Source organism: Babylonia areolata, chromosome 13 (genome assembly GCF_041734735.1).
Source record: "Babylonia areolata isolate BAREFJ2019XMU chromosome 13, ASM4173473v1, whole genome shotgun sequence".
Classification (NCBI taxonomy): Eukaryota; Metazoa; Mollusca; class Gastropoda; order Neogastropoda; family Buccinidae; genus Babylonia; species Babylonia areolata.
Window position 1 is genome coordinate 32,654,554 of NC_134888.1, and position 17,500 is coordinate 32,672,053.

At 44.5% G+C, this 17,500-nt stretch overlaps 1 protein-coding gene across 6 annotated transcripts in view; it reads left to right on the forward strand.

Annotated features, from left to right (window-relative positions):
* Nucleotides 1–17,500, forward strand: part of LOC143289215 (inositol 1,4,5-trisphosphate-gated calcium channel ITPR3-like) — a 216,364-nt gene that overhangs the window by 28,693 nt on the left and 170,171 nt on the right. For all 6 annotated transcript variants that reach the window (XM_076598162.1, XM_076598163.1, XM_076598164.1 and 3 more), the window contains exons 3-9: nt 2,861–2,985; nt 8,223–8,309; nt 8,922–8,999; nt 10,523–10,603; nt 11,141–11,244; nt 14,113–14,200; nt 15,152–15,239. In XM_076598162.1, the coding sequence (XP_076454277.1) occupies nt 2,861–2,985; nt 8,223–8,309; nt 8,922–8,999; nt 10,523–10,603; nt 11,141–11,244; nt 14,113–14,200; nt 15,152–15,239 (651 nt within the window). The remainder of the gene's footprint in view (nt 1–2,860; nt 2,986–8,222; nt 8,310–8,921; nt 9,000–10,522; nt 10,604–11,140; nt 11,245–14,112; nt 14,201–15,151; nt 15,240–17,500) is intronic.

Below are 17,500 nucleotides of genomic sequence, written 5' to 3' on the forward strand. Positions count from 1 at the left end.
ACTCATAGAAAGGGACCTGTTTCAGGAGAACAAAGTGTTGGCGAAAAGTGTAGCACGTTTAGACTGGTCGTCTGAATTCTCTTCTATTCCAGTCTTTGTTAGCGTCTGGAATTTTTTTTTTCTTGGCGTTGGCAACCAAAGTTATATATATATATCTGTGAGTGTGTGTGTGTGTGTGTGTGTGTGTGTGTGTGTGTGTTTGTGTGTGTGTGTGTGTGTGTGTGTGTGTGTGTGTGTGTGTGTGTGTGTGTGTGTGTGTGTACAGACAGTGAGAAGGAGAGAGAGGGGGAGAAAGAGAGGGGGGATAGAGAGAATACATGAATAGACATATAGATAGATGTGCGCGCGCGCACACAACACACACACACACACACACACACACACACACACACACACACAGAGAGAGAGAGAGGTACACAGACTTTTATTCACACTCGCTCTCTCTCTCTCTCTCTCTCTCTCTCTCTCTCTCTCTCTCTCTCTGTGTCTGTGCCTCCGTATCTCTCTCTCCCAGTCTCTCTCAATCTCGAAGTCTCTCTGTCTCTGCTCCCTCCCCATCTCTCTCTCTCTTTCACTCACCCCCTCTCTCTCACTCCTCCCCTCCCCTCTTTCTTTCTCTCCCCCTCTCGCTCTTACACTCCCCCTCTCTCTCTCTAGCTCGCTTGCATGCCTTCCATGGCAGTGGGGTTGGGGGAGGGGGGAGGGGTTGGGGGTGGGGGTGGGAGGTGACAGTGAGTGTGTGAGTGAGTGACCAATGGTAACTGTGATAGAATTTTGGGCATGCGCAGTGTAGGTACGCTTCCCTGGGCTACGTCCTGTACGTGTGTAGCCTACCAGCTGACCGTGGCTCTGTCAGCATGGTTGTTTGCCTGGAGATGATAATGATAATATCGATTGATTGATTGAGTTATTGATTATATTGGTAGCGCACGTGTGGTGTGCTGTGTCCTGTGTGCTGTGTTTTTCTTGACGAAAGTATGTGGCCTGAAAAAACACAGAAAAAAAAGAGATAAAGCAAAAAGAAAACCGGGAAAACGAAACAGAACAAAGCAATCTGTTCATGGTACAATGAACTCATGAGTTATTTAGTTCTGTGGTATGACTTGCTTGAATGGATGTTATGATTTTCAACAGCAGTCGATTCCTGTCAGTTTTTCTCTCAAGATCGATAATCAGTGGACGGTTGGTTTTTTTTTTTGTGTGTGTTTTTTTTGTTTTTTTTTTGTTGGTTTTGTTGTTGTTGTTGTTGTTGTTGTTGTTTACAAGAGGTATGATGGATGGGTGGGTAGGTATGATGGATGGGTGGATAGCGTAATGGATAGGTGGGTAGGTATGATGGATGGGTGGATAGCGTAATGGATAGGTGGGTAGGTATGATGGATGGGTGGATAGAGTAATGGATAGGTGGGTAGGTATGATGGATGGGTGGATAGCGTAATGGATAGGTGGGTAGGTATGATGGATGGGTGGATAGCGTAATGGATAGGTGGGTAGGTATGATGGATGGGTGGATAGAGTAATGGATAGGTGGGTAGGTATGATGGATGGGTGGATAGAGTAATGGATAGGTGGGTAGGTATGATGGATGGGTGGATAGGGTAATGGATAGGTGAGTAGGTATGATGGATGGATTGACAGGGTAATGGATAAGTGGGTAGGTATGAGGGATGGGTGGATAGGGTAATGGATAGGTGGGTAGGTATGATGGATGGGTGGATAGAGTAATGGATATGTGGGTAGGTATGATGGATGGGTGGATAGGGTAATGGATAGGTGGGTAGGTATGATGGATGGGTGGATAGGGTAATGGATAGGTGGGTAGGTATGATGGATGGGTGGATAGGGTAATGGATAGGTGGGTAGGTATGATGGATGGGTGGATAGAGTAATGGATAGGTGGGTAGGTATGATGGATGGGTGGATAGAGTAATGGATAGGTGGGTAGGTATGATGGATGGGTGGATAGGGTAATGGATAGGTGGGTAGGTATGATGGGTGGGTGGATAGGGTAACGGATAGGTGGGTAGGTATGATAGATGGGTGGACAGGGTAATGGATATGTGGGTAGGTATGATGAATGGTTGGATAGGGTAATGGATAGGGGGGTAGGTATGATGGATGGGTGGATAGGGTAATGGATAGGTGGGTAGGTATGATGGATGGGTGGATAGGGTAATGGATAGGTGGGTAGGTATGATGAATGGGTGGATAGGGTAATGGATAAGTGGGTAGGTATGATGGATAGGTGGACGGGGTAATGAATAGGTGGGTAGGTATTATGGATGTGTGGATAGATGGATGGGTTGGTGGGTGAATGAATAGGTGGATGATTGAATTGCTTCGCTGACTGACGGTTAGGAAGGTGGCAGAATGGTTAAGACGCTCATCTGCCAATACAGTGTGTCCCTGATGGTCGTGGTTCGAATCCCGCTCTAGCCCTTTCTCCGGCAAGTTTGACTGGAAAATCAATCTGAGCGTCTAGTCTTTCGGATGGGACGATAAACCGAGGTCCCGTGTGCTGCACGCACGCACTTGGCGCACTGAAAAAGAACCCAAGGCAACGAGTGTGTTGTCCTCTGGCAGAAAGTATGTAGAAAAATATCCACTCTGGTATATGCACAAATATCTACAGATGCACTCAAGACCTGACTAAACGAACTGGGCTATGCTGTAAGGTCAGGCATCTGCCTATATATATATCAGATGTGGTGTAGCGTATACGGATTTCTCCGAACGTAGCAGTGACGACGCCTCCTTGAGAAACTGAAACTGAAACTGACTGATTGATTGAGCATTCAATGACTGGATTAACTTTTCTTTCTTTTCTTTTTTTTCTTTTTTTTTTTTTACTTGTGTGCAGTTATCGCCTTCGAGATCTGCGCGGCCAGTCGCTACAAGCTGACCAAGAAGTACCACAAGCTGAGGGCTCAGTCTGACCAGGACCCGGACAATCTGCGACTGAAAAACACTGTGGCACAGGCCAAGGTGCGTGTGTGTGTGTGTGTGTGTGTGGTTGGGGGGGGGGGGGATTTGTGTGGGGGTGTGTGACCAAGACAACCCCGTCTGAAGAACACTGTGGCACAGGCCAAGGTGTGTGTGTGTGTGTGTGTGTGTGTGTGGGTGGATATGGGAGGTTTGTATGTGTGTGTGTGTGTTGTTTGTGTGTGTGTGTGTGTGTGCGCGCGCGCGCGCGTGTGTGTGTGTGTGCGTGAGAGAGAGAGATTGAGAAAGAGGGAGAGAGAGAGAGACGAAGACAGAGACAGAGACAGAGAGAGGATGAGAAAGAGTGTGTGTGTGTGTGTGTGTGTGTGGGGGGGGGGTTATGTCTGTTTGCATGTGTGTGTGTGTGTTTTGTGGTTTTTTGTGTGTTCTCTCTCTCTCTCTCTCTCTCTCTCTCTGTATGTGTGTGTGTGTGTGCGCGTATGTGTGTGTGTGTGTGTGTGTGTGTGTGTGAGATGGAGAGAGAGACAGAGACAGAGACAGACAGAGAGAGGATGACAAAGAGTATGTGTGTGTTATGTATGTTTGCATGTGTGTGTTTGTTTGTTTGTTGTTGTTGTTTTTGTTTTGTTTTTGTTTGTTTTTGTGTGTGTGTGTGTGTGTGTGTGTGTGTGTGTGTGTGTGTGTGTGTGTGTGTGTGTGTTTCTTGCTATTATTGTTGTTTGTGTTGTTGTTGTTGTTGAGAGAGAGAGTGCGGCAGAGAGAGAGAGAGAGAGAGATGGGGGGGGGTGAAAGGGGGTGGGTGAGTGGGTGGCGAAATGACAACAGAAAATGTGGCGTTTCAATGTCCTATGCTGAACAGCCCATGTCACGGGGTGGCGGGGGAGGGGGGGGGGAGGGAGGAAGGGCAAGGTTGGAGCGTGTGTAGGAAGATACCAAAATAACAGTGTTCAGACAACACAGAGCCTGGATAATTAGCATACTTCCAGTAATGGAATACTAGTGTGGAAGAGAGGGAGGGAGAAGGTTTGGGAGGTTTGGAGGTGGGGGGGGAAGGAGACAGGGAGGAAGACAGAGAGAGGCAGAAAGAGAGAGAGAGAGAGAGGGTGAGGGTGAGACAGTGGGGGAGGTGGGGACAAGGGGAGAGAGATGGAGAGACAGACAAACGGTGGGTAAGAACTAGAGAGATAAAGGGAGAGGGGGGGGCAGAGTTGGAGAGATGAAGGAAAAGAGAGAGAGAGATGGTGAGAGTGAAAGAGAGAGTAGAGAGAGAGAGAGCAGGAGAGAAAGGGAGAGAGAGAGAGGGGTGGTGGTGGCAGGGTTGGAAAGATGGAGGAAAAGAGAGAGAGATGGTGAGGGAGAAAGGGAGAGAGAGAGGGGGGGAAGGGTGAGGGAGAGGGAGAGAGAAAGGAAGGGAAAGAGAGAGGGGGGGTGAGGGAGAGAGAAAGGGAGGGAAAGGGAGAGAGAGGGGGGGGGTGAGGGAGAGAGAAAGGGAGGGAAAGAGAGAGAGGGGGGTGAGGGAGAGAGAAAGGGAGGGAGAGGGGGGATGAGTGTGAGGGAGAGAGAAAGGAAGGGAAAGGGAGAGAGAGAGAGAGGGAGAAAGGGAGACGGAGAGCGGAGAAGAGGGGTGGAGAGAGAGGGGGTGGAGAGAGAGAGAGGAAGAGCGACAGGGAGAGAGCGGGGGGTGGGGGAGGGGGGGGTTGGGGGGGGGCGGACAGAAGGAGAGACAGTCAGACAGACAGATAGGCGGACGGACGGATTGACGGACGGACGGACGGACGGACAGAGAAAGAAACAGAGAGATGTTGCTAGCATGGGACACGGGGAAAGAGGAGGGAAGGATGAATGATTAATGGAGAACCGTCGACCTGACTTTGGCCCCACAATTATTGGACTCCGTGTGTGTGTGTGTGTGTGTGTGTGTGTGTGTGTGTGTGTGTGTGTGTGTGTGTGCGTGCGTTTGTGTGTGTGTGTGTGTGTGTGTGTGCGTGCGTGCGTGCGTGCATGTATGTGTGCGTGCGTGTGTTTGTGTGTGTGTGTGTGTTAGTGTGAGAGAGAGGGAGAGAGAGAGAGCTTGCATGCGTAGTAGAATGTATATATATATACGTATGTGGGGGGGTTGGAGTGAGGGGGAGGGAGTAGGGGGGTTGTGTGTGTGTGTGTGTGTGTGTGTGTGTGTGTGTGTGTGTGTGTGTGTGTGTGATAGAGACAGAGAGAGAGAGAGAGAAAGACAGACAGACAGAGACAGGGACAGAGACAGTGAGAGGCAGAGAGAGACAGACACAGACAGACAGACAGACAAACAGACAGAGATAGAGAGAGAGTCAGAGAAACAAGAGTTCACTCAACCTTTCATTTGGAGCCGACACTATCTACACGGGAAAAACCACACAAACAAGTGGCTTGAACAGAAATATTTTAAGTGGTTGAGAGCGGAACGGGAGAAGGAGAGAGAGGTGAGGGAGACAGAGACACAGAAAACAGACAAGGAGAGACAGACTGACATGCAGACAGAGGCACAGACACAGAGACAGTCAAACAAATGAAAAATAGAAACGGAGACATACAGAAAAAATAACAGACAAAAGAACAGACAAAAGGGCAGACAGAGAACAAGCACAAAGGCAGAGAGAAAGTTTCAGTTTCAGTTTCAGTTTCAGTTGCTCAAGGAGGCGTCACTGCGTTCGGACAAACCATATACGCTACACCACATCTGCCAAGCAGATGCCTGACCAGCAGCGTAACCCAACGCGCTTAGTCAGGCCTTGAGAAAAAATCAAAAACAAAAACAAAAAAAAAAACAGAAAAAAAACAAACGGGGGAATAAATAATAGATAAGCTTACATAAATAAATAAATAAATGAATAATAATTATAATATAGAAAAAGGTAGTAGTAATAATAATAGTAATACTAATAAAATGATTAAAAAATATATATATAATAAAATAAATAAATAAATAAATAAATAAGACAACAATGGTGATAAATAAGCGAATAAATGTAAAACATGAAGACACACATTCACACACACACCCACACATGCACAACAGAAATGCACCAAACATGCAGTTTCACAGATATGAAAGCACAGTCAAATACATATAAACGTACATGAGCTCCAACACACACACACACACACACCACACACACACACATTACCTTGTACCTCCTCTACCCCTCTCCTCCACACACTCATTTCTAGTCTACGTATCGCAGCTTCCACGGCATACACACACACACACACACACACACACACACACACTCACAGAGATGAACACTTACTTGTACAAGCACAGAGAGAAAGAGAGACAGAGAGAAAGACATATTGTTATAACAGAAAGCAGGCAGACAGACAGACAGATAGAAAAAACAGACATGCAGAAAAAGACAGATCTAGACAGACAGAGAAACAGACAACTAGAGACATACAGATAGGCAGAGAGAGAGACACACACACAGATGGAGACAGACAAACCAACTGACCGAAAACCAGACTAAAGGTCTTTGTGTGTGTGTGTGTGAGGCAAAAAAAGTCATTTTAGCTGTAATTAAGATGATTAGATTTGCAAACGTTGCCTAGCTATACTTTTGGAGTTAAAAGACATTTTGTGTTTTCTCAACTTTTATGTGACATTGTTGTGTATTTGGAAATGTTTGTTCTGGGCATGAAATGATTATTTTTGCAGTAATTCTCCGTACTCCAATGGGAGTGAAAGGATAATTAAAACTAGAAACTTGAAATTTGAAGTCCATTCCGAATTTTCCCTGCAGGTGGAATGGTGCAGACAGACATGCATTGTGTTGCGTTGCTTTGTAGGCTATTGGGTTTTTTTTCTGTTTTCTTTTTCTTTTCTTTTTTTTTTCTTTTTTTTTTTTTTTACATTGTTTTGGGTTGCACTGCACTACATTACATTGCGTTGTGTTGCGTTGAGTTGTATTGTAACCTGTTGTGTTGTACTGTATTGCCTTAATTGTATTGAATTGTGTTACATTGTGTTGTATTGTAATGTATTGTGTTGCATCATAACTTATTGTATTTCTGCTGTGTTGCGTTGTATTGAATTGCGTTGCGTTGTATTGCATTGTATCGTGTTGTATTGCATTGTATCGTGTTGTATTGCATTGTATCGTGTTGAATTGCATTGTACTGTGTTGTATTGTATTGTAACGTTTTGTATTGTATCATATTATACTGATTGTATTGTATTGTGTTGTATTGCGCTGTATTATTGATTATTGTCATTATCGTGTTGTATTTTTGTCGTGTTGTGTCGCATTGTGTTGCATTGTATTGTATTTTGCTGTGTTGTATTGTATTGTAACGTGTCACATTGTGTTGTGTCGCATTGTATTGCGTTGTATTGCATCGTATTGTATTGCGTTGCGTTGTGTGTTGTATTCATTGTATATTGCATTGCATTACATTGTACTGTACTGTATTGTATTGTGCTGTATTTTACTGTATTGCGCTATATTGTATTGTACTGTGTTGCGCTGTATTGTGTTGTATTGTGCTGCATTGTATTGTACTGTATTGTATTGTATTGTATTGTACAGTATTGTATTGTATTGCATTGTACTGTATTATATTGCATTGTATTCCGCTGTATTGTACTGTATTGCATTGTACTGTATTGTATTGTACTATATTGTACTGTGTTGTATTGTATTGCACAGTATTGTATTGTATTGCACAGTATTGTATTGTATTGCACTGTATTGTATTGTGCTGCATTGTATTGTACTATACTGTATTGTATTGTACTGCACTGTATTGCATTGTATTGTACTGTATTATATTGTCTTGCTCTGTGTTGTATTGTACTGTATTGTATTGTATTGTGCTGCATTGTATTGTACTGTACTGTATTGTATTGTATTGTACAGTATTGTATTGCATTGCACTGTAATATATTGTATTGTACTGCGCCGTATTGTATGGTATTGCATTGTACTGTATTATATTGTATTGTATTCCGCTGTATTGTACTGTATTGTATTGTACTGTATTGCATTGTATTGTCTTGCGCTGTACTATATTGTACTGTATTGTATTGTATTGCACAGTATTGTATTGTGCTGTATTGTATTGTACTGTATTGTATTGTACTGTATTGTATTGTACTGCATTGTATTGTACTGCATTGCGCTGTACTATACTGTATTGTATTGTACTGTATTGCTCTGTACTGTATTGCATTGTATTGTACTGTATTGTATTGCATTGCATTTAAATGTATTTTATTGTACTGTATTGCACTGTACTGACGGCGGTTGCAGATCGCAGCCGATGCGGAACAAGAAGACAATGACCTGGAGCAGAAGAGAAACCAGGGCAAGAAAGTGTTGTACGGTCACACTGTGCAGGTGTGTGTGTGTGTGTGTGTGTGTGTGTGTGTGTGTGTGTGTGTGTGTGTGTTGAGAGTGTGTTGAAAGAGAGAAAGAGAGAGAGAGTGTGTGTGTGTGTTGAGAGTGTATGTCGAGAGTGAGGGAGAGAGAGAGAGAGTGTGTGTGTGTGTGTGTGCTGAGAGTGTGTTGAGAGAGAGAGAGAGAGAGAGAGAGAGAGGAGAGAGGAGAGAGAGAGAGTGTGTGTGTGTGTGTGTGTGTGTGTGTGTGTGTGTGTGTGTGTGTGTGTGTATTAAGAGAGAGAGAGAGAAAGAGAGAGAGATAAACAAAGTGAGTGTGTGTGTGTGTGTGTTGCAAGTGTATTGAGAGAGAGACAGTGTGTGTGTTTGTATGTGGGTGGGTGGGTGGGTGGGTGGGTGTGCTGAGAGAGAGAGAAAGGAAGGAAAAAGGAAGGAAAGAGTGAGAAAGGAAGGACGAAAGGAAAATAAGCAAAAGGGAAAATAGAAGTAAACACACGTTTAAAAACAACAACAAAAAAACAACAAAAAACACCTCCAAAATAGTGATAATAATAATGTCACATCTAGTTACACACTACCATTGTTTGTTTGTTTTTTGTTGTTGTTTTTTCAGCTACGTCATCTGTTCACACGTAGATACATTCACGTCAGTACCACCAAGACGTCACGCACAGAGTCCAACAACATGGCGGTAAGTGGATTAACATGGCTGGCTTGGTGTCGTCAATAGTAACATGGCTGCCTTGGTGTCGTCAATAGTAACATGGCTGCCTTGGTGTCGTCAATAGTAACATGGCTGGCTTAGTGTGGTCAATAGTACCATGGTTGGCTTGATGTGATCAATAGTAACATGGCTGGCTTGATGTGGTCAATAGTAACATGACTGGCTTGGTGTGGTCAATAGTAACATGGCTGGCTTGGTGATGTGGTCAATAGTAACATGGCTGGCTTGGTGTGGTCAATAGTAACATGGCTGGCTTGATGTGGTCAATAGTAACATGACTAGCTTGATGTGGTCAATAGTAACATGGCTGGCTTGATGTGGTCAATAGTAACATGACGGCTTGATGTGGTCAATAGTAATATGGCTGGCTTGATGTGGTCAATAGTAACATGGCTGGCTTGATGTGGTCAATAGTAACATGGCTGGCTTGATGTGGTCAATAGTAACATGACTGGCTTGATGTGGTCAATAGTAACATGGCTGGCTTGATGTGGTCAATAGTAACATGGCTGGCTTGGTGTGGTCAATAGTAACATGGCTTGATGTGGTCAATAGTAACATGGCTGGTTTGATGTGGTCAATAGTAACACGACTGCTTGATGTGGTCAATAGTAACATGGCGGTTTAATGTGGTCAATAGTAACATGGCTGGCTTGATGTGGTCAATAGTAACATGGCGGCTTGATGTGGTCAATAGTAACATGGCTGGCTTGATGTGGTCAATATAACATGGCGGATTGGTGTGGTCAATAGTAACATGGCTGGCTTGGTGTGGTCAATATAACATGGCGGATTGGTGTGGTCAATAGTAACATGGCTGGCTTGATGTGGTCAATAGTAACATGACTGCTTGGTGTGGTCAATAGTAACATGGTTGGCTTGGTGTGGTCAATAGTAACATGGCTGGCTTGGTGTGGTCAATAGTAACATGACTGGTTGATGTGGTCAATAGTAACATGACTGCTTGGTGTGGTCAATATAACATGGCGGATTGGTGTGGTCAACAGTAACATGGCTGGCTTGATGTGGTCAATAGTAACATGACTAGCTTGGTGTGGTCAATAGTAACAAACCCAAAACTTACACACACACACGTACATATTCACACACACACACACACACACACACACACACACACACACATATATATATATATATATATATATATATATATATCTCTCTCTCTCTCTCTCTCTCTCTCTCTCTATATATATATATATATATATATATATATATATATACATACATGTATATACCTATATATATATACACACATATAGGATAACAAGATATTTGTCACGATAGCCATTTGTTGCTCAGAGTGTAATGACCATCGGTAAATCTTTCAGCACGTTACCCCAAAATACTTTCTTTTTTTTCTTTTTTTAGAAAAAAAAGGTTGCTGCGATTGTCACTGGTCGTGTCTTTGGTATTGACCACAGTTGTTTAATGTCCTCTTTGTTGTGTACGCTTCCCTCCCTTTGTCACAGGTGGAGCTGCAGGCGGGGAACGCCAAGCATGCGCAGTTCCGGATCATGCCTCGTTACAAAGTGAAAGCGGAAGGCGACGTGGTACGTTCTGGTACCTGTGTGTGTGTTATAACGATGTGACACGCTGTGACTATGACTGTGTGACACGCTAAGACTATGACTATGTGACACGCTATGACTATGACTATGTGACACGCTATGATTATGACGATGTGACAAGCTATGGTTATGCCTATGTGACACGCTATGATTATGACGATGTGACACGCTATGATTATGACTGTGTGAAACGCTATGACTATGACTATGTGACACGCTATGATTATGACTGTGTGACACGCTATGATTATGACGATGTGACATGCTATGATTATGACGGTGTGACACGCTATGATTATGACGATGTGACACGCTATGATTATGACGATGTGACACGCTATGATTATGACGATGTGACACGCTATGACTATGACGATGTGACACGCTATGATTATGACGGTGCGACACGCTATGGTCATGAGATGATGTGACACGCTATGGTCATGACACGATGTGACACGCTATGGTCATGGCCATGTGACACTGCACAACGGAAACGGGTTTCACGTGCCCCTGCAGGTCCAAGTGGATGACCAGATCGTGCTGGAGAGCGTCAAGTCTCCCGGCCAGTTCCTGCACGTCAGTCAGCAGCATCTGGGCTCTCAGTCTGTCTACGGCCAGAGGTCAGTCAGTTTCAGTTTCAGTTTCAGTAGCTCAAGGAGGCGTCACTGCGTTCGGACAAATCCATACTACGCGACACCACATCTGCCAAGCAGATGCCTGACCAGCAGCGTAACCCAACGGGCTTAGTCAGGCCTTGAGAAAAAAAAAGGGTGAATAAATAATAGATAAATACATAAAAAAAAGAACTACTACTACTAATGATAATATGTATAAGGCGCAAAAAAATTGATGAAGTCAAATATAAGCGTACATAAAAAAAAAAAAATAAATAAATAAAAAGAGGTCAGTCAGTCAACGGTTTACATGGACACTGTCGTGCATGTGGATTTTTGTTGTTGTTGTTGTTGTTTGTTTGTTTTGGTTTTTTTGTTGTTGTTTTTTGTTTTTTGTTGTTGTTTTTTTGCTGCCCCATCATCTGCACCATTTCAGTGGCATTACTCCCATGCCGCTCATTTAGATTCCTCCACACACGGCCACACCCGGGTTCGTCCGTCACAGTTCCAGCGTCGGCAGTCCGCAGGGAACCATCGATGTCAGGTCGCCAGGAGGCCACACACCAGAGGAGACCCTGCACTGCTGCTGAGTCACTCCGGTGGTGTTCAGTGGTGCCTATTCTGATTGAACGTACTTAGGACACCACCTACTAAGCCCCCTACTAACAACAATAATGGCTTAGTCGCGGAGCCAGACTGAGTGATTGTCCCTCCCAGAGTGGAGACCGCCACCACGTCCCTCAAACAACAGCCCCCTATGAATCTGCCGACATTGAAGACATTGACAGGACTCACCCCAAGCACAGAAGTGGAGGGGTATCGAAACTGAGGTCACCATGAGAGCAGGGCATGAAAGGCCACAGACTTTGAGACTGTTTTGTTTATATTGATGATGATGGAGGAGGAGGAGGATGACGATGACGATGTTGCTATGTAGGTTTTCTTCCCACGTATAAACGGAAACAAGTTGTTAATCGGTTAACTGTATGATAATGAGTCGTGTCCGACCATGACCATCAGAACAGCAGAGGAGACAGCTTCTGTCCCGACTCTCTGGGGCTAGAATTTGATTACAGTGGAGACTGTCTTGCCCAAGTACATCCCCACTCTCTCGGCCAAGAGGGTTTTAGGACAGTCGGCGTTGGGGATGGTTCCCAAAGGTCAACTAGCCCTCAAGGCTGCAGCACTAAGAGCCAGCGCAGTTTTGCCACCTAATTTGAGAGTCATAGTCCTTCACAAAAAGACTAAGCTGTAAATGATTTCCCATTGCAATGGGGGAAAAAACATTGATCATACAGCTCTCACTTTGCTGTTGGCCCACATGTAAGGTTATGTGTCTGTGAAATAAGCTGAGCGTTGGCATGGGCAGTATAACGTTTTAATATATACTATACATTTATATACTATACATTTATATACTATACATTTCTTTCCCTATTTGATTGGCCTTCTTTACACAATTCGGCAGGGAAAGAAATGTGGAGTATCATATTACAATGTTATTGACTAATTGACTACGCTTTCCTTCTCTCGGAATTTGTATTTTGTATTTCTTTTTATCACAACAGATTTCTCTGTGTGAATTTCGAGCTGCTCTCCCCCAGGGAGAGCGCGTCGCTACACTACAGCGCCACCCTTTTTTTTGTATTTTTTTCCTGCGTGCAGTTTTATTTGTTTTTCCTATCGAAGTGGGTTTTTCTACAGAATTTTGCCAGGAACAACCCTTTTGTTGCCGTGGGTTCTTTTACGTGCGGTAAGTGCATGCTGCACACGGGATCTCGGTTTATCGTCTCATCTGAATGAGTAGCGTCCAGACTACCACTCAAGGACTAGTGGAGGGAGAGAAAATATCCGCGGCTGAGCCGTGATTCGAACCAGCGCGCTCAGATTCTCTCGCTTCCAAGGCGGACGCGTTACCTCTAGGCCATCACTTCACACTGAATGAAACTGAGTGCAAAGAACACATGGGATGAAATGTGGATATTGTGTGTGTGTGTGTGTGTGTGTGTGTGTGTGGTTGCGTGTCTGTCTGTCGAGTGTGTGTGTGTGTGTGTGTGTGTGGTTGCGTGTCTGTCTGTCGAGTGAGTGTGTGTGTGTGTGTGTGTGTGTGTGTGCGAATGAACACGTGCATGTTCACGCGTGAGCGTTTTGAGAGAGAGAGAGAGAGAGAGTGGGGGAGGGTGTGAGGGTGGGGGGGTTAGCGGAATAACGAAAGCTGACACTTCTTTTATCATTGACGAACAACACTGCCACACACACACTGACAAAGCTCAGTCCGCCCCTCTATCCCAACACCCCCCCCACCCACCCACCCACCCCCATGCACTGCACGTGTCTTTTTTTTTTCTTTTTGACTCACTTGTGTAAACAAAGTGAGTATGTTTTAACCCGGTGATCGGTTGTCTGTGTGTGTGTGTGTGTCCGTGTGTCTGTGTGTCCGTGGTAAACTTTAACATTGACATTTTCTCTGCAAATTAGGCATAAAAATAGGAACAATTCAGTTCTTTCCAGTCATCTTGTTTAAAACAATATTGCACCTGTGGGATGCGCACAAAAAAATTAAAAAATGAAGCCTAATTATATGTAAACTGCATTTACTGTTATATTTATGTTTTTTGTATTCTCTAAACTTGGCACTTTGACCTCTTATTCTGACACAACAACAAGAGGAGTCATTATTATCATTTTTTTGTTCAAACTTGAACTTCTTTTGCTAAGCATGGAAGTTTTATTTATTTTGCAAACGTTTTTGGTGCAGATAGTAAAAAAAGGGAAATTACTCTGTAATTAATACCAGGGGACTTAATTTATCATAAGTGAGTCTTGAAGGCCTTGCCTCTCTTGTTTAACTTTCTTCTTGCCTCGTGTGTCCAGCTTCGAGCTGAACCTGTCGGTACGCCAATCCGGTTTCACCCTGTACAGAAAGTACAAGCCTTCTGACAACGATGAGGTCAAGATCAAGGTCAGTGCTCGTCGTGGCTCGGTTGATTGCCGTGGTATTGATTAACCAAGTGATCGATTAATTAATTGATTGATTGATTGATGATGATGAGAATACTTCATCAATTAATGATGATGATGATAATTATAATATGGGAGTTGAAATATTGGGGCTAGAACGGTCTCAGTAAGACACTGTTCAAAACTGAGGGGAGAAAAAAAAAGGATGATAATAATAATAATATTAATGACAATGATCATAATGACGTTGCTACTGCTGCTGCTACTACTACTACTACTACTACTACTACTACTACCACCACTACTACTACTACTCCTAGTACTAATAATAATGGTAATGATGATAACAGTAATGATAATCGGAAGAATAAGAAGAAGTGTGTTTATCCAGCACGTACTCTCGTGCAAAAACAATTCAACAAAGTGCTTTCACACTCAGTTTCCACATGTGACATGCAGGCGCACGCACCCCTGCGCACAAAACACGCATACATAGAAACATGCACACATGCATACATGCATACATACATACATACATACATACATACATACATACATACAAACGTCTAATATCACTCAAAGTGAAAAGACGTTAAATTAAAGACATACATACATACATACATACATACATACATACATACACACACGCACATACACACACACACACACACACACACACACACACACACACACACACGCACGCACGCACGCACGCACGCACGCACGCACGCATACATACATACATACATACATACATACATACAATCATACATGCATACATTTATACATCCATCCATCCATCCACACACACACACACACACACACACACACACACACACACACACACACACACACACTCAGCACCAAAAACAAAGTACGTACCCGTTGGTGTTTGAACCCGGCGCCCAAAGCCCTCACTGTATGTGCCCTCCTCTCTCACACACACACACAGGTGGGGGACCCTGTCCGCTTCTACCACAAGGAGATGGAGGCCTACTTGGTGGCGGAGGGACTCTTTGATGACGAGCTCACGGAGGACGGTGAGTGCTAGCTAGCTGATCCTGCTCAAACCTGGCTGCCACCTGCCTCCCCCGGTCCCCCCCGACCCCCCCCCCCCCCTCCCTTTCACACACACGTACTCTCTGCCTCCTGTCCAGGCTACAAGCCTTACTCCTTTGTTTCTTGTTTTGATGATCAATAGTTATTGACGATTGATAGATTGATATGGATACTTGGATACTTATATAGCGCCTCTCCTCTGTCTGAGAGCAAGCTCTAAGCGTTTTACAAACACGGGGTCATTTGCACAACGGACTGCCTACCTGGGTAGAGCCGACTGACAGCTGCCACTGAGGGCTTATCATTCGTTTCCTGTGTCATTCAATTAGATTTCAGGCACGCGCGCACACACACACACACACTCTCAGACAGACACGTAACATTGTACGTGTGTGACCGTTTTGTTTATTCACCACGCCGTGTAGGCATACATACTCCGTTTTCGGGGATATGCATGCTGGGTATGTTCTTGTTTCCAAAACCCACCGAACGCTGACATGGATTACAGAATCTTTAACGCGCGTATTTGATCATCTGCGTGCGTATACACACGAAGGGGGTTCAGGCACAAGCAGGTCTGCACATATGTTGACCTGGGAGATCGGAAGAATCTCCACCCTTTACCCACCAGGCGCCGTTACGGAGAACACTGTGTGTCTCCCATGTTTCTTGCAATGTGATTCCAATGATGATTTCGTCGCTTATGCCCCACACAAGGAACCCACGTGCTCACATCACAACAAGCTATATCTTAGACAACTCCGAACGTATGTTTTACAATATTAAAATATCCACTGAAACTGTCCATGAAACAATCAGACAACGATGTCGTGTACTTAGAAGAATGCTTCCTTTGAATACATTTGAATACACACTGTGTATTAATGGAAAACTGAGGTGAAAAAGTAAAGAGCAGAGAGATAGAGAGAGAGAGAAATGGGGGGGGGGGGGGGGAGAGAGAGAGAGAGAGAACAAGTATGTTTTTAGCTGTTTTCCCCTCATCTGAGCGAGACGGGGATGACTTGGTCGTCCTAACAGTCGTGTATTAATTGACCATCTAACATTAACATTATAAGATTTTTTTTTCTTCTAAAGGCGACAATACAAGGGCATCTAGGAGTCATGACCTGGGTGCGGCCCGGCCCCCCCTTAGAGTGTAAGGAGTTAAGGGCCGAAACACTTGACTGAGGAGAGGGGGGGAGGGAGGGGGCTTCTTCTCTGGAGACCTTGGATTGTCCAGCTCTCCGTATTTTTTAATTTTGTTGTTGTTGTTGTTTTGTTTTTGTTTTTTGTTCTTTTAATCACTTCTGTGCCCGACTGGTTTTAAGAACTAACGGGAATGCAGATTTGAAATGAAATGGGCCTCTTTGCGATCGGCTCGGGTAATAACTTAGCAACATAATTTGACCCACACCTCACTTCCGTGCTTGGGGTGAGTCCGGTCAAGGTCTTCGGTGTCGGCAGTTCATGGTGGACGGAGGGGCGGGGGAGGGGGGGGGCGAGGGGGGGAAGTTAGCTGATGTTGGAGGGACGTGGTAACGGTCTCCACTCTTGGGGGGACGCTCACTCAGTCTGGCTGCGTGACTTAGCCATTGTTGTCGTAAGTAGTGGGGGCTTAGTAGGTGGTGTCCGAGGTACGTTATGTCAGAGCAGGCACCACTGAGCACCACCGAAGTGACTCAGCAGCAACGCAGGGTCCCCGTCTTGTGTGTGGCCTCCTGGCGACCTTAAATCAATGGTCCACGGTGAGACTGCGAAGGACGAACCCGTGATTGTTTGTGTCTTGTAGGGGAGGTGGGAAGGTGCGGGAGGGGTATCAGAATGGGCGACGTGGGAGTAATGCCCCTGAAACGGTGCAGATAAAAGAAAAAAAGGGGGATAGCACAAAAAGAAGCCAACATGATTTGATTTTGATTTTTTTATTTCATACCTACACCTTCCTCTGATGTGTTCTGTATATCCAGTCCACTCACTGATGTTTGCCATGGTGTGTTCTCTATATATAGTCCACTCACTGATGTTTGTCATGGTGTGTTCTCTTTATCCAGTCCACTCACTGATGTTTGTCATGGTGTGTTCTCTATATCCAGTCCACTCACTGATGTTCTGTTTATCCAGTCCACTCACTGATGTTCTGTTTATCCAGTCCACTCACTGATGTTCTGTTTATCCAGTCCACTCACTGATGTTCTCTATATACAGTCCACTCACTGATGTTCTGTTTATCCAGTCCACTCACTGA